The sequence below is a fragment of the Capra hircus genome, chromosome 12 (assembly GCF_001704415.2).
Source record: "Capra hircus breed San Clemente chromosome 12, ASM170441v1, whole genome shotgun sequence".
Lineage (NCBI taxonomy): Eukaryota > Metazoa > Chordata > Mammalia > Artiodactyla > Bovidae > Capra > Capra hircus.
In genome coordinates this window covers 57,756,596-57,773,761 of record NC_030819.1, presented here as the reverse complement: position 1 = coordinate 57,773,761, position 17,166 = coordinate 57,756,596, and the positions used below count along the sequence as shown (strand labels likewise).

General features: G+C 43.5%; 1 protein-coding gene across 6 annotated transcripts in view; it reads right to left on the bottom strand.

Annotated features, from left to right (window-relative positions):
- The window catches only part of FRY (FRY microtubule binding protein), a 328,278-nt gene that overhangs the window by 195,840 nt on the left and 115,272 nt on the right, over nucleotides 1–17,166 (bottom strand). For all 6 annotated transcript variants that reach the window (XM_013968161.2, XM_018056623.1, XM_018056624.1 and 3 more), the window contains one exon: nucleotides 2,537–2,736. In XM_013968161.2, the coding sequence (XP_013823615.2) occupies nucleotides 2,537–2,736 (200 nt within the window). The remainder of the gene's footprint in view (nucleotides 1–2,536; nucleotides 2,737–17,166) is intronic.

Sequence of the window (17,166 nt, the reverse complement as noted above, 5' to 3'; positions counted from 1 at the left end):
ATGGAGGTTTATGACATTGTACAGCAGGCAGGAATCAAGACCACCCCCAAGGAAAAGAAATGCAAAAAGGCAAAATGGTTATCTGACGAGGCCTTACAAATAGCTGCGAATAGAAGAGAAGTGAAAGGCAAAGGAGAAAAGGAAAGATACCCATTTGAATGCAGAGTTCCAAAGAATAGCAAGGAGAGATAAGAAAGCCTTCCTCAGTGATCAATGCAAAGAAATAGAGGAAAACAATAGAATGGGAAAGACTACAGATCTCTTCGGGCTTCCCTGGTGGCTCAGACGGTAAAGCATCTGCCTACAATGAGGGAGACCTGAGTTTGATCCCTGGGTCAGGAATTTCCCCTGGAGAAGGAAATGGCAACCCACTCCAGTACTCTTAACTGGAAAATCCCATGGACGGAGGAGCCTGGTAGGCTACAGTTCATGGGGTCGCAAAGAGTCGGAGATGACTGAGCAACTTCACAGTGACTTCACAGAGATCTCGTCAAGAAAATGAGAGATACCAAGGGAACGTTTCATGCAAAGATGTACACGATAAAGGACAGAAATGGTATGGACCTAACAGAAGCAGAAGAAGAGGTGGTAAGAATACACAGAAGCACTATACAAAAATGATCTTCACGACCCAGATAATCACAATGATGTGATCACCCACCTAGAGCCAGACATCCTGGAATGCAAAGTCAAGTGGGCCTTAGGAACCATCACTACGAACAAAGCTAGTGGAGGTGATGGAATTCCAGTTGAGCTATTTCAAATCCTAAAAGATGATGCTGTGAAAGTGCTGCACTCAATATGGCAGCAAATTTGGAAAACTCAGCAGTGGCCACAGGACTGGAAAAGGTCAGTTTTCATTCCAATCCCAAAGAAAGGCAATGCCAAAGAATGCTCAAACTACCGCACAACTGCACTGATCTCACAGGCTAGGAAAGTAATGCTCAAAATTCTGCAAGCCAGGCTTCAAAAGTACGTGAACCGTGAACTTCCAGATGTTCAAGCTGGATTTAGAAAAGGCAGAGGAACCAGAGATCAAATTGCCAGCATCTACTGGATCATCAAAAAAGCAAGAGGGTTCCAGAAAAAAACCCACTTCTGCTTTATTGACTATGCCAAAGCCTTTGACTGTGTGGACCACAACAAACTCTGGAAAAGAGTTTAAAGAAATGGGGATACCAGACCACCTGGCCTGCCTCTTGAGAAGTCTGTACGCAGTCCAGGAAGCAACAGTTAAAACTGGACATGGAACAACAGACTGTTTCCAAATTGGGAAAGGAGTACATCAGGGCTGTATATTGTCACCCTGCTTATTTAATTTATATGCAGAGTACATCATGAGAAATGCTGGGCTGGAAGAAGCACAAGCTGGAATCAGGATTGCCAGGAGAAATATCAATAACCTCAGATATGCAGATAATACCACCCTTATGGCAGAAAGCAAAGAGAAACTAAGAGCCTCTTGATGAAAGTGAAAGAGGAGAGTGAAAAAGTTGACTTAAAGCTCAATATTCAGAAAACTGAGATCATGGCATCTGGTCTCATCTATCTGGCAAATAGGTGGGGAAACACTGACAGACTTTATTTTGGGGGGCTCCACAGTCACTGCAGATGGTGACTGTAGCCATGAAGTTAAAAGACAGTTGCTCCTTGGAAGAAAAGTTATGACCAACCTAGATAGCATATTAAAAAGCAGAGACATTACTGTGCCAACAAAGGTCCGTCTAGTCAAAGCTATGGTTATTCCAGTGGTCATGTATGGATGTGAGAGTTGGACTAGAAAGAAAGCTGAGTGCTGAAGAATTGATGCTTTTGAACTGTGATGTTGGAGAAGACTCTTGAGAGTCCCTTGGACTGCAAGGAGATCCAACCAATCCATCCTAAAGGATATCAGTCCTGAATATTCTTTGGAAGGACTGATGCTGAAGCTGAAACTCTAATACTTTGGCCACCTGATGGGAAGAACTGACTCACTGGAAAAGACCCTGATGCTGGGAAAGATTGAAGGCCGGAGGAGAAGGGAACGACAAAGGATGAGATGGTTGGATGGCATCACTGACACAACGGACCTGAGTTTGAGTAAACTCTAGGAGTTGGCGATGGACAGAGAGACCTGGTGTGCTGCAGTCTATGGGGTCACAAAGAGTCGGACATGACTGACCAACTGAACTGAACTGACTGAAAAATTACCTGTGGTATCAAACAGGGCTTCCCAAGTGGCACGGTGGTTAAAGAATCCACCTACTGATACAGGAGACACAGGTTCGATCCCTGGGTCAGGAAAAACCCCTGGCAGAGGAAATGGTAACCCGCTCCAACATTCTTGCCTGAAAAATCCCATGGACAGAGGAACCTGGCAGGTTACAGTCCATGGGGCTGCAAAGAGTCAAATATGACTGAGTACATACACACAGACGATGTCAAAAAACAAACTAGAGGAAAAGCCATCCATCCTTCATCCCTTCTTAGAGCTGTAAAATCTATATTCGACATCAAGAAGGACTGAAAAAGACAAAAGTCTTCTCTGGGTACTCACCAGGGGTTCTGCCATAATGATGCGAATCTTGCGCTCAGCCTGAGTGGTAAAGTTGACAAATAAACTCTTGAGGACGTATTCCCCGGGTTTGCTGTCTGGGTCCACACTGATGGGTAACATGGTTGGGGGCCCTTTCTCCTTCTGTGTGCCAGACACAGGTGGAACTGGAGGCTTGATATAACCGTTGCCAACTGGAGAAGCTGAAAAATAGAATGGATATTCTGACCGGCTGAAAATAAATCAATATTCAGATTGGCAGTGTTAAGCCATAAATAAAAAGATATGAGTCACATGAAGAACGCTGTATGCAATATTATAGTCTGGCCTTACAGTGTCACAATTTAATTATTTTCATTACACAAATGTGCATTATGTCATATTTGAATACATCAAAATACTACTGGTTACTATACTTAGGTAAATCATGTTGCAAGGACATAATACAGCTGATAAATCCTAAAACATTTAGGATGTTTTTAACTTTTTTATGTTTCAGAAAAATGGTCTAAGAAAACACACAGTGGAAAACAAGTGATTTTCTCAACCTGATTTTCCTAATGACCAGGAGCTGTCTTCTGTGCTTCATGCCAGTAACAGAAAAGATGCTGAGGTCATCCCTTCTGGAAGTTTCCAAGAGTCAATTTTCAGAAGCCCCGCTAGCTCTTGCTCCCAAACAGGTTGTCCCTCTTGAAAGAAAAAAGGCTCAGGAGTGCCCCCTCTATGCCATCCAAGGTGTGGCTTCTCCCTCTCACCATCCTTTGGTTCAAGTTGGGATGTCCCTCCTCATCCCTTCTAAAATTCACAGATTACCTGCTTGGCTGAGATTTTGAACAGAGGCCCATTATCAGAGTCGCCAGTGAGTAGCCTCCTTCAGGATGCAACAGCTGGACCACTGTCTTAATTAGTCTAAGAAAAAAATCTATTCACAAATGAAAATATTATGCCTCTCCACTTTTGAGTGGGGCTTCCCAGGTGGCACTAATAGTAAAGAATCCTCCTGCCAATGCAGGGCACAAGAGACACAGGTTCAATCCCCGGGTTGGGAGGATCTCCTCGGAGTAGGAAATGGCAACGCACTCCAGTATGCTTGCCTAGAAAATCCCATGGACAGAGGGGCCCAGTGGGCTTTGGTTCATAGGGTCAGAAAGAGTCAGACATTACTAAAGCAACTTTAGCACGCTACTTCAGACTATCCTTAGTTCAATTCTAACACACACTAATAATAGCCCCTTCCACCTAAGTACCTATAAAATGGTCAGTTATCGATATTCAAGGAAAGAAATATGAGAGTAGGTGGGCTTAGGAGAAAGGCATTAGGAATGCTGAGGACAGGACGATGATAAAGTAAACATTTAAAAGGGAAGACTTCATAGTTTAGGGTGACTGGATACAGAGGTTAAGGAAGGGAGTAAAGAAAGAAAAGCTGATTCCAGTTTGGACACTGGTTTGGCTCTTTAGAGAATGGTGGATGTCATTGATAATAAGGGAGGGAAAAACTTCCCCATGAAACCTGAAACATGCTTCTCAACACTACAAATAAATTCAAGGCCTCTCTTAGCTTCTTTTTGTGAAAGTCACTCAGTTGTGTCCAACTCTTTGCGACCCCATGGACTATGCAGTCCATGGAATTCTCCAGGCCAGCATACTGGAGTGGGTAGCCTTTCCCTTCTCCAGGGGATCTTCCCAACCCAGGGATCGAACCCAGGTCTCCCACATTGCAGGCGGATTCTTTAACAGCTGAGCCACAAGGGAAGCCCTATCTTCTTTTTAACTCAAGCCAAATTCAGGAAGCCAGGCAAAAACTTTACTAATTTCATGGAATTACCAACATGTTTTCACATCATGCAGATTCTGTCATCTTTTCTGTCTCTTCCTCTATAATTCATGTAATGTCCCATACAGCTGGAGGTTCCCTTACATCTGGAAGATCTTCACATACCTCAGCCTCCATTAAACTTTAAGAATATGGCATCTCAAGTTATAAAAATAAATCTGTTGTATACGATTCCATTCTCTCTCCATTCTCACTAGGTCCATCCTAGTCTAGACCCTTGGAAACCTACACCTAGATTATTACAGCAGCCCCACTGCAGGTTAATTTCACTCATTTCACATACCAAACCCATCTTCCTTCAGCTTAACTGTAACGCATTTTAAAAATATGTATTTATTTTTATTGGAGGATAACTGCTTTGCAAGATTGTATTGGTTTCTGCCACATAGCAACATGAAGCAGCCTAGTTATACCTAGGTCCCCTCCCTCTGAACCTTCTTCCCAGCTCCCACTCCTCTAGGTTGTCACAGAGCATAGGTTCAAGCTCCCTGTGGTCACACAGCAAATTCCCACTGGCTATCTATTTTCAGCTCAGTTCAGTCGCTCAGTTGTGTCTGACTCTTTGCGACCCCTATGGTAATGTATATGTTTCCAGGCTATTCTCTCAATTTGCCTTGCCCTCTCCTTCCCCTACTGTGTCCACACATCTGTTCTGTGTCTGCATCTCCATTGCCGCCCTGCAAACAGGCTCATCAGTACCATCCTCCTAGATTCCATACATATGCATCAATGTGTGACATTCGTTTGTCCCTTTCTGACTTACTTCACTCAACATTTTCATCGGCTCTCAATTCTCATCAGTAAGCCTCAACGGTAGGGCGTGGTTCTGGCTGTCCCAAGGCCTGGGGATGCCCCGGCTGGTCCAGGAGCACCCCATTCTCGGTTGTGCCTTCCTGCTTTCCCTCCAGCTGCTGCTTTCTGCTCTTCCCTGCTCATCTCATCCTCCTGGCCTTTCAGAACCACGCCTACTTGCATCTCCATAAAACTTGTTCCACCAGGCCAGTCCTCAGTGGTGTGTATAACAAGGTTTAAACATTTAACTCTCGCTCTCTGGCCCTTGGACATTCCCACATAACTTAAGGAAGGCTCCAGAGATAGTTGACAAGTGAAAGCATTACCAGTTGGTCACATGGTTTTGCTGAGGGTTGGCTCTGTAACTGAACCATATACTCCTAACAGGGCTGTAGCCTCCCAGACCTAACAGAGTTCTTTGCACAGATAATACTTAATAAATCTCCTTAAATAACTCAAATGACACCATACTTTGTTTCTGTATGTCTTGAAGTGATTCACAAGGAGGGAACTCTATGAGATGAATCAGGGGCCAGAGTCTTTAAAGGAATAGTGTGAAGTATTTGCAATGAAGAGTCATTATGAAATGGCACTGCTAGCCGATCATTAGAAGGTGCTATCAATTCTAAAGAGCATGTTCAAAGATCAAGCGATACACATGAAGGCCTGGCTGTTCCTTTACTGTTACCTCCTACTCCAAGTGCAAGAACTTGGTGGAAGGAGGAGGACTCCCAGGCCCAAAGCACAGGACAAGGAATCCCCATGAGATTTTATTCTAACGCAGTGGTCCCCAACCTTTCTGGCACCAGGGTCCGGTTTGGTGGAAGACAATTTTTCCATGGACCAGGGGGTGATGGGTGGGGGTGGTTCTGGGATGATTTAAATGCATTACATTTACTGTGCACTTTGTTTCTCTTACCATTACATCAGCTCCACCTCAGATCATCAGGGATTAGGTCCCAGAGGTTGGGGACCCCTGTTTTAAAGTATCAGTGGCATTGTGCCATAGGACTGAAATAGAAACTGAAAAACTCAAAGTGGAGGACTTTTTATTTCCTTCTGTTGTCAACAGAACTTAACCTTTTTCTAGAAGACAGCAATAATCAGCTTGATGGGATACACAACTGCAGATCCATCATTGTAAGACTCTAGGGGCCTGAGAGTCCTGACTATAGTCAGAGGATTTTCTTAACAGTGACCTCTGGCAGTCCTCCTGCAAAGCTGCATTTTGAACCAGAAGGGCTGAAATGCAGATACCAGAATGTCTCCCAGACAACTTGTGCATTTAAAAGAACCAATTCACTGCTATCATAAAAAACAGTATCCGCCTGTTCTTCAAAGCCAGACATCCTGTGACTACAAAAGTCTGTGTACAGCCTTAGCAGGCTGGAACTATCCTAGCCCAGCAGTGCCCTGTGCCAGAGCTGAAAGTGATTCAAGGAGAGGGGCCCATTGTTCTGGCTGCAAACAGATCAGCTGGGCAGACGGAGATGCAGGGAGGGGTACTGAGGTAGGTGTTAGGTGCCCTTGATCTAGATCCACTCACACCTTTTAGTAACCCCTCCCCTTGCGTGCTCAGCCACTCAGTCGTGTCTGATTTTTTTGCAACCCCATGGACTGTAGCCAGCCAGGCTCCTCTGTAAATGGGACTCTTCAGGGAAGTGCGTTGCTGTGCCCTCCTCTAGGGGATCTTCCTGACCCAGGGATCGAACCTGCACTGCAGGCAAATTCTCCACCGCTGAGCCACCAGGAAGCCCTTTTTACTCTTCATCCCACCATAATTAACTCATAAACGATTCTAGTTTTCTGTTAAGATAATTTTCAGGGCACCTCTCAGCGACTCAGTTATTTGGTGACAGCACAGTTGAGAAGCAGAAACTACATGTTCCTGACAGCTGAAACTGAGTTACGCAGTTCATACTAAACACGAGACCAGGACCACTGGGGAAAAAAATCATTGCAGCCTCCCTCAGCACTGACTTGATCTTAATCTACACATAATTAAAATCAATGGTCTAGTTTCTAAGTTCTCAATAGTCTGGAAACAGAAAAGTACAAGGGAAAGGTACAAAATCTACAGGTAGAAACACTAACAAAAAAAAAAAGAAAAAGAAGGCAAAACTCTCAAAAACCACCAGAACTTAAAAATGCAGCTGCCTGCACATATATATGAAATCTAGAAAAATGGTACTGGTGAACCTGTGTGCAGGGCAGGAACAGAGATGCAGATGAAGAAAATGCAGACCCAGTGGGGGAAGGAGAGGGCCGGACGAACTGAGAGCGGCACTGACAAATACTCACCACCGCGTGTAAAAGAGACAGCCAGCGGCAGCCGGCCATAAGGCACACGGAGCTCCGCTCAGCGCTGTGAAGACCGAGAGGCAGGGTGGCGTGGAAGGGGGCGCAAGAGGGAGGGCAAATGTGTAGACAGATAGCTGCTTCTCGGGCTTCCCTGGCGGCTCAGCTCGTAAAGAATCCGCCTGCAATGCGGGAGACCTGGGCTCAATCCCTGGGTTGGGAAGACCCCTGGAGAAGGGAAAGGCTACCCACTCCAGCATCCTGGCCTGGAGAATTGCACGGACTGTATAGTCCATGGGGGTCGCAGGGTCAGACATGACTGAGCGACTTTCACTTTCACAGCTGGTTCACGTTGTACAGCAGAAACAACCACAACATTGTAAAGCAATTATCCTCCAATTAAAGAAAAAATGCAACTGCTTGAAGCTGTTTGGTACAGGGACACAGAATACAACATTCCCACAGGCTTGGGGGCAAGGATATCGCTATCCTGCAGTCTGTCACAATTAATGTTTGTGATGATGACCCAGAGTCCCTTGGAAAGGTTAAAATAAGTTAAACTTCTAGTTCTGTATTTGAGAAGGTGGGAAAGAAGAATGATAAAAATTTCCAAAAGTTTTCCATGTCAAAAGGAAAAAAAAAAAACTAGAAAGAGGTTTTGGTGTATTAAGGGGTAAACTCTGCTCTTGGGAATTAAATCTATTTCTTCATAGGTCTGATTTTTAAAGGATTTTTCATTGAAACATATAAATCAACCACCAGTTCAGTAACAGCCACATTTGGTCCCCATCCTCCAGCTCTGTAAACTCAGGCAGTTACAGTCTGCCTCCTGGCTCCACATCTGTGAATTCCACCAACCCTGAAAGGCAAATATTAAAAAAAAAAAAAAAAAGTTCCAGGAAAACTTGAATTTGCCATGGGCTGGCAACTATTTACACAGTATTTACATTGATTGCATTTACAACTACTTACATAGCATTTGCATTATATTTGGTTTTATTAGTAATTGAGAGATGGTTTCAAGTATGTGGGAGGAAATCTGTAGGTTATATGTAAATACTACGCCATTTTATATAAGGGACCTGAGAATCCATGGATTTTGGAATCTACAGGGCTCCTGGAACCAGTCCTCTGTGGGATACTGAAGGACAACCCTACGGTCTGAGTCTGTTCCTCTCCACTGCTTTCTATTCAGCCAGGCAAACAAGCCCATCCTCACTTCAGAGTCTGGTCACTACCCTCTCCTCCTCTGGCTGGGTCTGGGCTCTGCCCCACAGTCCACCCAGTTGGGGTGGGGAGCTGAGGCGGGGTTGAGTAAAAGGGCATGACTTTCAGATATTAATCAGGTCTCTAAATTATTGAATCTTTCTGAAATCTGTTTTCTCTTTATATTTTCCCATTTACATTTTAATCTCAGATTAAACACGTTCTAATTCTTCTGTCTTAAGTGGGTTTTGTGGATGGTATTTTATTATATTTATTCTAAATTCCATTTCAGTTTGGTTCTGCTGGATGGTTTCAGGAGGTGTCTCTCCCCGTTTCACTGGGTGTCTATTTCTTACACTGAGCAGGGTCCACTCCTTACTCTGTAAAACATCTTTTAGGCCTTTGTGGTCCACTTGTTACCTCTTTATTAGATCTATATCCAGCTACAAGTGATGATCTTTTGAATGTGACTTTTTTCCTCCAATTTCATTGACTAGTACTTTAATTTTTAGTTTGACTGCTCTTAGCTGGCTAAGGTCTTCAGTACAATTTCCCTGAGTTTCCAACATTTCCAGGAATTATTAAACTGCAAATGGCAACACCCGTACAAATGCCCCCACAACTCATAGTTCAGCTACATTTTTATCATGACAGTAAAGGAAAGGAAAGGCGATATATAATGAGTTTCCTCATGTAAATGCCCCAGAGGCTAGAAGTGGCAATCTATGCTATAGGAAAGCAACTGGTTTTCTCAGTCAGATTTTAAGAGATGTTAAGACTACTGCTCCGGAGAAGGCAATGGCAACCCACTCCAGTACTCTTGCCTGGGTAATCCCATGGACGGAGGAGCCTGGTGGGCTGCAGTCCATGAGGTCGCTAAGCGTCGGACACGACTGAGCAACTTCACTTTCACTTTTCACTTTCATGCATTGGAGAAGGAAATGGCAACCCACTCCAGTGTTCTTGCCTGGAGAATCCCAGGGACAGAGGAGCCTGGTGGGCTGCCGTCTATGGGGTCGCACAGAGTCGGACACGACTGAAGTGACTTAGCAGCAGGAGCAGCAAGACCATTGCTCATTATAGCCTACCATTCACCCATCCATCCATCTATTCATCCACCCCTTCATTTTGATCAATATTTAATGAATGAGGGCTGAGGTTTTGAGCTCTGTTCCAGGCACTGGGAAGATAGCTGTGAACAAAACAGATGGGTCCTGCCCTCATGGAGTTTACAGATTACTGAGACAGGATCATATAATCAGCAATTGCACATGTGTACTAATGCTGAAGCTCCAGTACTCTGGCCACCCAATGCAAAGAGCTGACTCATTGGAAAAGACCCTGATGCTGGGAAAGATTGAAGGCAGGAAGAGAAGGGGAGGACAGAAGGTGAGATGGTTGGATGGCATCACCAACTTAACAGACATGAGTTTGAACAAGCTCTGGGAGTCAGTGAAGGACAGGGAAGCCTGGTGTGCTGCAGTCCATGGGATCGTAAAGAGTCGGACACGACTGAGCGACTGAACAACAACAACAACAAACACAGGCACACACAATGTGTCAGACTGCAATACATTCTAAAAGAACAAAGGGAAAATTAAACTGAGTGAGGGAACAGAGGAACCATGTCTTGTCTTTCTGCCCAAAGGCCCTCAGATGTTCTAGTCTGGAACTGCTGTGAAGAGATGAAAGCCCTGTGCACTCATGGGGTCCAAGGAAACCTAGAGTGCTTGGCTGTGGGGTGGCAAGGTCTGTTTTCCTGATCCAACCCTATGGCCTGCCTGTATCTCTGTCAGTTCAACTGAAAATGAGAGTTTTAACCAGCCTGTAACGGCTTGAATCAAACCCCTGCTTCTTTACCTCCTTTACAAGGACAGGACACACAAAGGGGCCATCTCTGCCAGCTCTCAGCAGCTCACAAAGACAGACAACAAGGAGCCAGCTTTTCAAAACAACGCTTTTTCTGATGTTTCCGTTATTGGAATCACACTCTGCACATTTGAAATAAAAAATGACTTTCTTTTTTTTTTTTTTAAAGTATCCTGAGAACAGTAGGTAATAACTGTTTAAAAGAGGTACCCGTCCCAGAAAGGGAGATCCCCTTATACAACTTTACTTTCCAGAGATCTGTGTAACCTTACCTTTCAACACAGGAGTAAACTGATCAGATTTCTCTGCAGTTGGACACAAGTTATTCTTCCTGCTGATTCTCAGTGCCTTGTTCACTTTGTAGGTTTGGAGGGCAAACCTCTTTCATAAACAAGAGCTGGGTCCTTCTTTAGGGCCACACTTTCCCCCTTAATCCATCCTTTCCTGTAAGACTTATTTTGTTTACTGGGATTACAGGAACATTTCATAAAACATAACAAACCAAGGATGACGCAGCTACTGTGAGAACATGTCACACTGTGTATAGAACAATAATAAATTGTCCACTAATGGATTTATGAGGGTGCTTAAGAAATGGCATTTTAAAAGGACTGCAAATACTCAAAATGACCAGAAACCCTCAAGGTCATGGAAAGTAAATTAGGATGAAAAGGAAAAAAAAGAAACCCTCCAAGTATGATTGGATGAATTATTTTCCTCTGATGAGCATTATTAGGAAGTGGAAAATGTTGGGATAAGACGAAACAATTAGCTTGAGCAACAGAAAAACATTTCTAAGGAGATGGAAGATTCCTCAATAATATTATACATTTCAAAGTAGGTCAAGAAAAGACTACTAGGCAAAAATACTCAGAAATAAATTTTGCCTTGGAAGAAAAATATATTCAATGACATGTTAAATTCTGCTTAATCTCCATAAAGTTTTCATAATGTGCAACATTCCTTTCATTTTTGTTGACTACATTCCTGCCTTCTCTTACGTTATTTGGCTCTTAATTCTATAGTTCTCAAATTGTGCTCCTTCAAGTTTCAATTACATAAGATAGCTCTAGGATAATTAATATCTTTAATCCTCAAAAATAATCCTAGATGGTCAAACAATCTTTTCACAGCTAGGACCGTGTATGTTGAGACAGGTGAAGTGATTTGTCCAAAGTCACAGAGCGGTTGACTCTGGATCTGAACCTGTGTCTCCTTAACAGCTTGTGAACTTCCTGGACCACCCTGTTTTTTTGTTGTTGTTGTTCTTAAAAAACAAACCAGTTGCTTGTGATGAAGACTAAATAAAATAAGTACCTTTGCCCACAGGGTTTTTCCCCCTGGCTAGTTTGGGGACTTCAAAGGATGACAGATAAAATATAAAAGTTGTAATTTGGAGGCTTTCTATAGATTAACAGAGTTGGTTAATTTCTAGAAAGACTCATACAACCTCCAGCCATGGGTCCCCTGCCAAGCTATCCGCCTTCTTGACCTTGAATGTATCTTTTAGTCATTAGATGAGTCTGAGGCTGCTGCTGCTGCTGCTAATTCACGTCAGTTGTGTCCAACTCTGTGCGACCCCATAGAAGGCAGCCCACCAGGCTCCTCTGTCCCTGGGATTCTCCAGGCAAAAACACTGGAGTGGGTTGCCATTTCCTTCTCCAATGCATGAAAGTGAAAAGTGAAAGTGAAGTTGCTCAGTCGTGTCCGACTCTTTGCGACCCCATGGACTGTAGCCCACCAGGCTCCTCCGTCCATGGGATTTCCCAGGCAAGAGTATTGGAGTGGGGTGCCATTGCCTTCTCCCTGAGAAAGGTTACGAGCACAAAAAATAATCAAGAATTGAGGCCCCATCTAAATATATGAAATCTGATTAATGACACGCCTCAGAAAGGTACAGACTCTCCTTTCCTGATGACATAACCTTTAACTGGTTGTTATCCTAAGAGGAAGCAAGTGAACTTGAACGCACAATACTCTGTATTTACTACAGTCTGTGGCCTCTCAATGCAGTTTTTGTCTTTAGTCTCCCAAAGACAGAATGCCCTGGAGAGAGTGAAGTAGTTCGATAAAGAGAAAGCATCAAGTCACTGCTCTGCTTTCTTTCTCTCTTCCTTTGCCTTCCAGTGTTTTATCTTGGAGAAATAACAATAACACTTCAGTGATCTCCTTTATAAATGTCTGTCATCTGCTCAGATGCAATTACACGGACTTTCCCCCCGATTTTCAAAGTCTAAGTGCTGTCATCAGAGCCTGAAGGAATGTTTGCCGAGATCTGTGAGCAAAGGAAGATGAGGTTACACTGACATTTCAAGGTCCTTTCTCACCAAAAGGGGATCGGGTAACCTGCTAGAGACAGGATAATCCTGAATTTCAACTTCCTTCTCCTTCTGAACAGAACCGACAGACTGCTCTCATTTATGGGGTGCTCGCCGGCCTTTCTCCCCATCTTCCTCCTCCTCACATCTTCTCTTCCTTTCTATTTTCTTCCTCTTCTGGCTCATTTCATGCAGTCAAATCTCATTAATTAGAAATTTTTTAATTCAAAAGTGGTGATAAATTGGACAAGGCCTTACGCTGTTATATGTGAGCTCTGGAAAAGATCTACTGACTTTTGACGGGATGCAGCGGTTCTCAGACACTCTGCACACAGATTCACCTAGGAGGGTTGGCCCCTCCTGATTCAGGGGCTCTGGGGTAAGGCTGGATAATCTGCATTTCTAACCAGCTTCCAGGTTATGCTGCTGGCCCGGGGACCACACTCAGATCTCCGAGGAAAGTAAAGAGGACCAATGAATCCAGTTGACAGAAGCATTCTTCCTTCCTTTAGTCTGCAGCGAAACTGATATGCTTTATGAACTCCAACTAACTTAATGCTTTGTAAGCCAAAGAGAAAAAGAGCACTGCATGGAGACTCCGAGGTCTGAGTCCCGACACAGCTCTGTGTGACCCAGGGGGAGGACCCTGAACCACCTGGGTTTCCCTTTCCTTACCTGTCCTCCTAAAGAGGCCCAGCCTCATTGTCGTTTCTAGCTCCAGTATTCTGTGACGGTGTAAAAATATGCACTGACAACGCATAAGTGAAAGGCAAAGTGGGGCCGGCTCTTTGTGACCCCCTGGACTAAACAGTCCATGGAATTCTCCAGGTCAGAATACTGGAGTGGGTAGCCTTTCCCTTCTCCAAAAGGTCTTCCCAACCCAGGGATCAAACTCAGGTCTCCCACATTGCAGGCAGATTCTTTACCAGCTGAGCCACTAGAGAAGCCCAAGAATACTGGAGTGGGTAGCCTATCCCTTCGCCAATGGATCTTCCCGAGCCAGGAACTGAGCCAGGGTCTCCTGCATCACAGGCAGATTCTTCACTAACTGAGCTGTCAGGGAAGGCTGACAATGCATAAAACATCACTTACTCAAAACTTTCACAATTCAGCAACTTAATAATTAATACTTGCCTTTCCTTGACTTGATACAAATTAGTGAGATTCCACGGTCTGTCCTTCCTCTAGAAGAAAGTTTGACAAACAATCCTGACCCTTCTAGTGCTACCTCCACTGCTCCTCTGCTCCTATCCACCCTTCTGAGACTGGCAACTCCCTATGCTACAGGTGGACATGTGAGGAAACCTGACTATGCTTCGCTATAAACTCAGGACTTAGGTCAACATTAAAAAATAAATTTCTATTTATTTTAGGCCAAGCCGCATAGCACACGGGATTAGTTCCCCAAGCAGGGATCAAAACCGTGCTTCATGCATTGGGACCACCAGGGAAGTCCTTCATGTCAACATTAAAAAAAAAACAAAACATGTCCCGAGACTGCGCCTTTCACAAAACTCTGGGCTAGACCTAGGAAGATAGAAGCATCAAATGTTCCCAGCCACTGATTCGCTGGACTTGGAGGAACAGATGGCACCTGACCCAAGGCTGAAAGGACAGGTAGGACTCTGATGAGCAGAGATGAGAAAGGTGCAACTGAGGCAAGGGCACAGCGTGGCAGACGCCTAGAGACATCAGCCGAGGGTCTCTTTTTTTCCCCATACCCCTTTTCCTCCTACCATGCACCCCCATCACAACAGACATGTGCAGGCTATTTTCACCAAGGCACTGAGAAGTCCTCAAGAACTGGACCATAAAGATGCCAAGCCCTTAGCACAAGGCCTGGCAGAATTAAACAACTGAACTGAGCCCATCTGCTTCCATGGTAGTCTCAGTGTGAACAACATAATTGAACAAGTGCATATATATGAAAACTTAAACTAGCAAGTCCTATAAAAAAGTAGGTCTTTAGTTCTTATTATCAGAATTAAGTGCTTGATGACAAGTCAATGAGTCTGGATCTTACTTGAAGCTAGCAGGTTTCTGGGAGAAAAGTTGGACTGATATTGTTGTATAGGATGGGCTACAAAGGGGCTGTTTGAGGGACAAATTAAAGACCACTGTACTCATCTTGAGAAAAAATAATGAAGGTGGGAAGCTGGATGAGACCCATTAGAACAGAAAGGAAGATCCTATACATTTTATAGAGATGACCTGAAATCCTGTAACATCACAACTTCCAAATAAGGAAATCATGCAAGAGATGTTTCCTGGTGAGATGTTACCATGATTAAGGTGTTTAAGATACTTCTTTAGAATACTGACGCTAGCAGCTTTCTCAAAATTCCCTCCCTGTGGTAGGATATTGGTCAGAGTTCTTGACCCCAAACACTGAAAACAATCAGCTATGTATTCCTGAGAATGGTAGAGGGCTTCCGAGTCTTCTAGTGCGAGAACAGAAATGACCTTGGCAGTGGGGCCAAGAGGGAAATGTTTCTCACCCTATGTCCAAGTGCATCCAGTTTTCAAAAACACTAGAACTAACAACCATTTATAAGAAATAATGGGGATATAGAAGCAAGTTAAATGTCACCCTAGGAAGCAAAGGAAATAATCCAGAATTAGGTCCATTTTATAAGAAGAGTGCATTAATTTCTACAAGTCAATGAAAGATAAAAATAGGCAGAATGGGGGCCTTCCCTGGTGGTCCAGTGGTTAAGATTCCACGCTCCCAAAGCAAGGGCCCAGGTTAGATCCCTGGTCAGGGAACTAGATCTTGCATGCCCCAACTAAGACCTGGCACAGCCAAATACACACACACATACAAACATAAGTAAGTAGGATGATTAAAGGAGACTCAGGAGACAGAACCGCCAAACACAAAACGCAGGTCTTCTGCACGATTTGAGCAAACCAACTGTTAGAAGTCATTTTTTCAAAATGTCAAAGCATATTGAATACGAAGTTGAATTTGGATACTAGGTAACAAAGAATCATGGTTAACTTTGTTAGGGAAGATAGTAGCATTGTGGGTAGGTAAGAAAATATCTATATTTTCTAGACTGCATACTGATTATATGGAGTTCAATGAAATGATGTCCATAATTGACTCAAAATATTTAAGAGAAAAATATCTCTTAAATGTATGTATGAAGTAAACACGACCATTAGCTTGCCAGCTGCTCAAACTGAGTGATGGTGATGTGTTGCCTGCTGCATTTATACGTGTATATTGTATATTCTTTCTGCTTGTATATGTATTTGAGAATTTTTCATAATACAACACTTTGTAAAAAAAAAGTAAGGCTCATTTGTTCAGTTTCTGTTATTGCCTTATAGTGGCAATAATGAAGGAATGCTATAATGATATAAGAATAAATTATATAAAGAACTGAATACCATCTATAATGCAGGCTTGATCACATAAGTTAGAATATTCACTAAGACTTTTTAAGTCCAGCCACAGCCTTTCACATTAATTAAATGTGTTGGACTGAACAGTGTGTATCTTGGAGCATTTACACTTAGAACACACAGCAAAGGTGAATATAAGTAGGATGTCATTTACACAGGCATCCTTGATCATACCTATGTTACAATATAGTTTGAGTCTTTTCAGAAATATTGTTGTCTGAAAATACTATGAGTGAGATCAGTTAACCAATTTGCTACATAACAAATGTTCACTAATAAATGAATCCTTAATATGTTGAAAAAAAAGTGTTAGTCACTCAGTCATGTCCAATTCTCTACAACCCCATGGACTATAACCTGCCAGGCTCCTCTGTCCACGGAACTCTCCAGGCAGGAATACACAGTGAGTAGCCATTCCCTTCTCCAGGGGATCTTCCCAACCCAGGGACTGAACCCTGGTCTCCTGCATTGCAGGCAGATTTTTTTTTTTTTTTTTTTTTTTTACCATCTGAGCCATCAGAGAAGACCAATATGTACAACATGCTCTTCAAAATTCAATAAAGAAGACAAAGTTTAAAATTTAGTACACTCACTCACAAGATACCACAAGCAGCATGTCTGCAATGAAACAGAATAGAAAACCACAGAAGAGAAAAACAGCAGAGTGACGGCACCTTGTTTCACGACACTTCTGTTTCCCATCCCTGTCTGGGTTCACAGATAGGCCCCTGTGTGTGCTCCGGGCCTAACACAAAATGTGTTTCTTGCTGTGTCATGGTCAAGAAGGCTCTAGAGGCTGTAGGGGCAGCAGTGGTATGTGGGCTGCTGTGTGGGTGAGAGACTCAGGCCCACCAGGAAGGACAAACCCAGCTTCTTGGGCTATGTTATCAGAACCATATGGA